General features: G+C 45.3%; 2 protein-coding genes across 2 annotated transcripts; both read left to right on the top strand.

Annotated features, from left to right (window-relative positions):
• The first annotated feature begins 829 nt into the window (after nt 1–829).
• LOC307037574 (olfactory receptor 5M5-like) lies at nt 830–2,408 on the top strand. The gene has a single exon (XM_079678596.1). It carries the CDS (start codon nt 1,397–1,399, stop codon nt 2,321–2,323), a length of 927 nt encoding a protein of 308 aa, XP_079534722.1. The 5' UTR covers nt 830–1,396; the 3' UTR covers nt 2,324–2,408.
• Nucleotides 2,409–6,178: 3,770 nt separating this feature from the next.
• Nucleotides 6,179–7,627, top strand: LOC307035018 (olfactory receptor 2A14-like; the record flags this gene model as incomplete). Its single annotated transcript, XM_079673943.1, has 2 exons — nt 6,179–6,245; nt 6,801–7,627. 2 exons carry the CDS (start codon nt 6,179–6,181, stop codon nt 7,625–7,627), a joined length of 894 nt encoding a protein of 297 aa, XP_079530069.1.
• Between the last annotated feature and the right edge of the window lie 662 nt (nt 7,628–8,289).

Here is an 8,289-nt window from a genome sequence, read left to right on the forward strand (position 1 = left end):
CTAATGACATTTAACCAAAACATCTTTGAGGTTTTCACATCAGTCAGTAATTATTAGAAAACAGTTTGTTCTTTGAGATCTGCCCAGTAAAACCCCTCCCACACTCAGTGGCGTTTTCTCCTGGAGGCCAAGGGAAGCCAGGCTTCCCCTGTTTGTTCGGATTGTAGTTATAATTTTAATAAATAAATAAAAACACTTCGTTTAGTTTCGGAAATTCATTGTTGTATGTTGCTGCCGGCCCGTCTCAGGTCTCCTGATTCTCATTGAGTATTTTACAAAGAGTGAAACAGCGCCCCTCTAGATGTTATGGTGAAACAGTAGATTGCACTCTCTGTTACGAGAGGAGGCCAGCCGAAATTTGCTTCCCTTGGTGAAAAAAAATGGAGGGATTGACCAATCAGATGAGGCCCACGTCATGCCCCTGCCAACCTGTGATTGGTCAGGGCCATGCCAAGGGAAGCCAGAGGCGGCTGGCTTCCCTTGCCTCACAATCCAATCAAATCGCATCAACTTAGTGGTGCAGTGACGCGTCCCAAAAAGCAGAAGTAAGCTGCGCTCGGTTTCCCTCGACAAAAATAACAATGGGATTTCTCCATAGGATTTTGGAAAATGCACGTTTTTTTCAGTCGAATAATATCCACATGTCTGGTCTACTTTTATAATGTTCGAATCATAAATCTAATCGATAGAAGATAGATAGCGCCACTGCACCACTTTCACCGCCGTTAGAAAGTAGCAAGCAACTGAAGCAAGTGCAATTATGGAGGGTGGAGATTTGGAGTATTTAATCAAAAATAATTGGATTAAAGTTCCGCTGCAGCAGCAACAACAAATACAATCTGATGACAGGCCAATGCCCAAACTGGAGCTGTGTACAGCGAGGAACAAAGGAGCGAACCGGATGTAAAACGTTAAAGGTCTCCTGATTTAGTTTGTGAATGAATGCTGATTAGAGTTTGGGCTGGAGAGTGCGTGCGGACCTGTCGGTCAGATAACAGGCGTGTGTAAGTCCTGCATCTGTATGATACAAATGTGTGTAAAATGATACCGGGCGCTGTAATCACTCATCTGGTTACGTTATTACATTGACCACCACACCCCCCCCACCCCAAAAGAAAGGACGTATTATTGGCTTCCCCTAATTTTTTCCCCACGCCACGCTACTGCCCACACCGTGTCTCCACCCCCTCCTCCACATATTGTCAGAAAGTAAAGGTCGCTGTCATGAGCTCTGGCCGTGACTCCAGCTCAGGAGTAGCAGGTGAAACACAACTGTTGTCTGACATTTGTTTCACATGTGACACAGGTTTCTGTTGTTGATGTATAGTTGTTGAATAATGCTGTATCTGTGCTCATCTTTAACATAACGTTCTAAATCTTTAACAACAGGAGGATCATGGTGAACTCTACAGAAGCTTCCTATTTTATACTGACTGCATACTCTGACACGGGGGTTTTGAAATACCTATATTTCCTGATCGTTCTTGCTTTGTATATTTGTATCATAGGTGCCAACGTGTTGCTGATTGTGGTTATCTGTGTGAACAGGAGCTTACATGAACCTATGTACCTTTTTCTGTGCAGCCTGTTTGTAAATGAACTGTATGGTAGTACAGGGCTGTTTCCATTCCTTCTGGTTCAGATCCTCTCTGACATTCACACTGTCTCTGCTCCGCTCTGCTTCCTGCAGGTTTATTCTGTGTATACATATGTGTGCGTGGAATATTTTAATTTAGCCGTCATGTCTTATGACAGATATCTTGCTATCTGTCATCCTCTGCAATATAACACATATATGACTTCTAACAAAGCTTATTTTCTTATTGCAGTGTCATGGTTGTTCCCTTTTCTTGCAATTGTTGTTCTGATATCCTTAAGTGTGTCTTTAACGCTGTGTGGGAACATCATTAACAAAGTGTACTGTGGGAATTACTCCATTGTGAAGCTGGCCTGCTCTGACACCAGGGTCAATAACATTTATGGACTCTTTTACACGGTCATCTCCATCATCATTCCTCTGCTATTAATCCTCTACACGTACATGAGGATCCTCAGAGTGTGTTTCTCTGGCTCCAGACAGACCAGACAGAAAGCTCTCAGTACCTGCACACCTCACCTGGCTTCCCTGCTTAACTTCTCCTTTGGAGGTTTTTTCCAAATATTACAGAGCAGGTTTGATATGAGCAGTGTTCCCAACATGCTGCGCGTTTTATTATCCCTGTACTTTCTAACATGCCAGCCTCTCTTTACCCCAGTCCTGTACGGGCTGAAGATGTCTAAAATCCGCATCATATGTAAGCGTCTGTTGTACGGAGAAGTGTAGGTCATCAAGAGATTGCAGAGAAAGAGAATGAAAGGACCCTGACTTCAGCAGTATTAACTCTAATGACGTGTCTCCTTCACTGAAAGCTCACCTCCCGTTGTCTGTTCTTATGTTTCTTTAATTTTACTTTAATATTCCATATGAAGCAAAGCTATATGATCAACATGATGTTTCACTGACCCTAAGTTCTTTTGCTGTGTCTGAAACTGCAAAAAGAAAATATGTTTTTTCCCTGAAAGCTGTTTAGATTTGTGGAAACAATATGCTGTAGAAAAAGGGTTTTTATTGTCAAGTGCACGAGAACCAGAGAAACATCTTTAGATCTTAGATCCAACCATACTCACTTTATATAAAGTTCATTACAAAGTAAAAATATATGGTTGAAGCACTGCATGTATATATACGAACAAATATATTTGTCATATACATTAAAGAAATATACATTTCATGTCACTTGTTAGTCTCTTTTATCCAAAGCGACTTACATGCTCAATACTGTGGGCGATCCACACAGGAGCTCTTTGGGGTCAAGTGTCTCAGGGACACAACAACATGCTGACTGCAGTGGGGTTTGAACTTGGTACCCCCTGATTCCAAATCCAGCACTCTATCCACTGAGCCACAGCTGCCCATATACACACAGAAATGTCAACGTGTATTATTAAAGTGTGAAAAAGGAGTGTGAAATCTGGACATTCTTATTTACCTGCAAATAAATGTTGTTTTCATGAAGCTGGTTGTGTGTGTGTGTGTGTGTGTGTGTGTGTGTGTGTGTGTGTGTGTGTGTGTGTGTGTGTGTGTGTGTGTGTGTGTGTGTGTGTGTGTGTGTGTGTGTGTGTGTGTGTGTGTGTGTGTGTGTGTGTGTGTGTGTGTGTGTGTGTGTGTGTGTATTTTGCACATTTCATTCCCCTGTAGCAAACATGCAGTTTACTTTAGACAGCATGAAATAAGTTGCGGGCTCACGTGTGTGTCTTATGTTTCTCACGCTGAATGGAACAGTTCATAATTATAGGATTCCATATCTATACCATTTGTTGTTCGGGTCGTGTGAAAAGGTGCAGCCTGTTTCACAGTGAGTAACAAAAACACATTTAAATTTGAATTATGTCAATACCACCAACGAATGGTTTAATACATGTGATAATATGGGGCCCGAAAACACAAGCCTTTAGTTGTTTGAAGTACATTAACTTCCCAGCCCCTTCTTTAAATCTTTAGGTCCTAAAAGTAGTAAAATAATAATAGCTCTAATGGAGTTAGTTGGGGGCCAACCCTCACCTGAAATGGGTCCAACTTACTGCCGAGGACCCGGACACAGCTCTAGCTTTGGGAGTACAGAGATTGGATGGCCCTGAGTAGAGACCCCCTCACCCCATACTCCCGCAGCACCTCCCACAGTGACTCCCTGGGAACCCGGTCATACGCCTTCTCCAAGTCTACAAAACACATGTAGACTGGATGAGCGTACTCCCAGGCCCCCTCCAGGATCCTTGCGAGAGTAAAAAGCTGATCCGTCGTTCCACGACCAGGACGGAATCCGCATTGTTCCTCCTCAATCTGAGGTTCGACTATCGGCCTGACCCTCCTTTCGAGTACCTTAGAGTAAACTTTCCCGGGGAGGCTGAGTAGTGTGATGCGTCTGTAATTGGCACACACTCTCTGATCCCCCTTTTTAAAAAGGGGAACCACCCCCCCGGTCTGCCACTCCTTCGGTACTGTTTCCGACTTCCACGCAACGTTGATGAGACGTGTCAACCATGACAGTCCCTCAGCACCCAGAGCCTTCAGCATTTCTGGGCGGATCTCATCCAGCCCCGGGGCTTTGCCACTGTGAAGTTGTTTGACGACCTCAGTGACCTCCCCCCGGGAGATTGGTGTCGATCCCCGTCATACTCCAGCTCTGCCTCTAACATAGAGGGCAGAGTTGTCGGGTTCAGGAGTTCCTCAAAGTGTTCCTTCCAACGCCCTAACACTCCATCAGTTGAGGTCAACAACGTCCCATCCTTACTGTACACAGCTTGGATGGTTCCCTTCTTCCCCCTCCTGAGGTGTCGGACAGTTTTCCAGAACAACTTTGGTGCCGCCCGAAAGTCTTTTTCCATGTCTTCTCCAAACTTCTCCCACACCCGCTGCTTTGCCTCGGCCACGGCTGAGGCTGCTGCACTTCGGGCCTGTCGGTACCTTGCAACTGCCTCGGGAGTCCCCCGGGATAACAAATCCCTGAAGGCCTCCTTCTTCAGTCGGACGGCTTCCCTGACCACCGGTGTCCACCAGGAGGTTTGAGGGTTACCGCCCCTTGAGGCACCTAAGACCTTGAGACCACAGCTCCCCGCCGCGGCTTCGGCAATAGAGGCTTTGAACACCGACCACTCTGGTTCAATGTCCCCAACCTCCACAGGAATGCCCGAAAAGCTCCGCCGGAGGTGTGAGTTGAAGGCCTCCTGAACTTGGGCCTCCTCCAGACGTTCCCAGTTCACCCGAACTACACGTTTGGGCTTACCAGGTCTATCCAGAGGCTTCCCCCGCCACTCGACCCAACTCACCACCAGATGGTGATCAGTTGACAACTCCGCCCCTCTCTTTACCCGAGTGTCCAAAACATACGGCCTCAGGTCCGATGATACGATTACGAAATCGATCATGGACCTTCTGCCTAAGGTGCTCTGGTACCACGTACACTTATGAGCATCCTTATGTTCGAACATGGTGTTTGTTATGGCCAATCCATGACTAGCACAGAAGTCCAGTAACAAATCACCACTCCGGTTCAGATCAGGGGGGCCGTTCCTCCCAATCACTCCCCTCCAAGTGTCTCCATCATTGCCCACATGTGCGTTGAAGTCTCCCAGCAAGATTAAAGAGTCCCCTTCAGGAGCCCCATACAGGACTCTTTCCAGGGTCTCCAAGAAGGCCGTATACTCTGAACTGCTGTTGGGTGCATAAGCACACACAACAGTCAGAGTTTTCCCCCCCATAACCCGCAGGCGTAGGGAGGCACCCACCCGGGGGCTTGTGAGTATCCCCACACCCGCCCGGCGCCTCACACCTTGAGCAACTCCGGAGAAGAATAGAGTCCAACCCCTATCCAGAAGTAAGGTTCCAGAGCCGACGCTGTGCGTAGAGGTGAGCCCAACCAGATCAAACTGGTAACGCTCCACCTCCCGCACAAGCTCCGACTCCTTCCACCCCAGAGAGGTGACGTTCCACGTCCCCAAAGCCAGCTTCTGTCGCCCGGGTCTGGTCCGTCGAGACCCTCTGCCTTCATTGCCACCATTCTGGCAGTGCACCCGACCCCATCGCTGTTTCCCGTAGGTGGTGGGCCCGCGGGACGGAGAAGCGGAGGTGTTGCCCACGTCGCCTTTTCGGGCTGTGCCCGGCCGGGCTCCGTGGCAAGCCCAGCCACCAGACGCTCGCCGACGAGTCCTCCTTCTGGGCCTGGCTCCAGAAGGGGACCCCGGGCTTCCTCCGGGCCGGGTATCCTCACTTCGTGTGTCTTCTTTCATGAGGTCTTGTGAACCAATCTTAGTCTGGCCCCTTGCCAGAGACCAATTTGCCATGAGAGACCCTACCAGGAACACAAGGTTCCAGACAACACAGCCCCCAGGTTCATCAGGGCACACAAACCTCTCTACCACGGTAAGGTGCTGGTTCTTCAGAGAGGCCTGTGTAAGCATATAATACACTTTATTTTTCCTGCAGTATGAATGTTCTGTTATTTCTTTATGTCTCTCTTTGAATACCCACAAATGTTCAATCATAAATCAGAGAGAGAACTTCCTGTGACTTTAAGGATAGGGACGTCCTCTGACGTTAATAGCTTAAAAGACACAGACGCAGAGTCTCGGCTCAGTTAGGATGGCCTCTCAGGCTTCAACTGTGTCTGCAGATATATCACAAACCTTTGTGTCTGAACCAGAGACGGGTAAGCTTGAGATGCTTAGCACTTATTATGCATTTCTCATGTGTTGACTGCAGAGAGACTGAATGCTGTTTGTGTTGATGCTTTTGCTGCAACTCGATTACTTTTATTATCATTGTCAAGGCAAAGTCACTTTATTGAATATGGTTTAGATTATCTGGTAGAATAATGGTGTTGTGCAAAACATGTGTGAAATATGTCCAAGGTAATGTCCTTAAATGTCCAAAGAACCTCACTTTACTCTGATATTTAAAAAAGAAAAGCTGAACATCTGGAGATTTAAAAGGCTGACAAACTAATTTTCTGCATCAAAAATGTACTTATCGTTATTGCAGCTTTACTATGTGATGCATGTTAACATTTAAACTCGTTTTAACAGACCAAATGTGACTCTAGTATTATTCCTGTTGTTCCTGTGCTCAGTATTTTTGAACCAAAGTGGAATCATGGTGAACTCTACTCATATTTCATATTTTATACTTGGTGCTTACTTTGAAACAGGGTTTTTTAAATACTTGTTCTTCATGATTGTCATGTGTTTATATATTTGTATCATAGGTGCCAACGTGTTGCTGATTGTGGTTATCTGTGTGAACAGGAGCTTACATGAACCTATGTACCTTTTTCTGTGCAGCCTGTTTGTAAATGAACTGTATGGTAGTTCAGGGCTGTTTCCATTCCTTCTGGTTCAGATCCTCTCTGACATTCACACTGTCTCTGCTCCGCTCTGCTTCCTGCAGGTTTTCTCTGTGTATACATATGGAAGTGTGGAATTTACAAATTTAGCCGTCATGTCTTATGACAGATATCTTGCTATCTGTTATCCTCTGCATTATAACACACATATGACGTATAATATGATTGTTGTGCTTATTGCCGCCATATGGTTTCCTCCTTTTTTTGCTGTCTTTGTCACGATATCACTGAGTTTGTCTTTACAGCTGTGTGGGAACATCATTAACAAAGTTTACTGTGATAACTACTCCATTGTTAAGCTGGCCTGTTATGACACTACGGTCAATAATGTGTATGAACTTATTGCCACTTTTGTCACTGTCTGTGTTCCTCTATCTGTATTTTTCTTCACGTACATGAGGATCCTCAGAGTGTGTTTCTCTGGCTGTAAGCAGAGCAGACAGAAAGCTCTCAACACCTGCACACCTCACCTCGCTTCCCTCATCAACTTCTCCTTTGGAGTTTTCTTTGAGATATTGCAGAGCAGGTTTAATATGAGCGGCGTACCCAACACGTTGAGAATATTTTTATCATTATATTTCCTCACATGCCAGCCTCTCTTCAGCCCTATGATGTACGGCCTCAACATGTCCAAGATATACATCCTGTGTAAAGATCTGCTGCTAGCTGGGGTTAGGAATAACCTCTAACACAGCGGTTCAATCAGGCCCCCCTTGTATGATTGGAAATATACACCGAGATTGGTAGAATTCATTGTATCGTTGTACAAACATTCCATTTTCTCTTCTAATAATAACAAGACAAAAAGATCCAACTATAATTTTATATTTTATTATGGATTGAAAATGAACATAAGTGCTTGTATTGGCAGATGATCCTGTGTCAGTCTGGCTTTAGAACACAACATAGCACAGAGACAGCTCTGGTTAAAGTCACAAATGACATTCTAATAGCCTCTGACAAGGGACTTGTCTCTATTCTTGTCTTGCTCGATCTTAGTGCTGCATTTGATACTATCGACCATGATATCCTATTGCAAAGACTAGAGCACTTAGTTGGCATACAGGGAACTGCATTAGGCTGGTTTAGGTCTTATCTATCTGAACGCTCTCAGTTTGTACGTGTCAACGATGAATCTTCCATGCAAACCAAAGTTACCCATGGAGTGCCACAGGGCTCAGTGCTTGGACCTATTTTGTTCACATTATATATGCTTACCAAAACTGAAGTTATTGTACTTGGCCCGAAGAATCTACGAAACAAATTATCTAAAGATATATTAACTATGGATGGCATTAATTTGGCCTCCAGTGAGACTGTAAGGAATCTTGGTGTTATATTTGATCAGGAT

Source organism: Notothenia rossii (genome assembly GCF_949606895.1).
Source record: "Notothenia rossii genome assembly, chromosome: 4".
NCBI lineage: Eukaryota > Metazoa > Chordata > Actinopteri > Perciformes > Nototheniidae > Notothenia > Notothenia rossii.

Bases quoted from the DNA above. Each gene is read 5' to 3' on its own strand.
- LOC307037574 (XM_079678596.1), top strand. From the start codon at position 1,397: ATGGTGAACTCTACAGAAGCTTCCTATTTTATACTGACTGCATACTCT.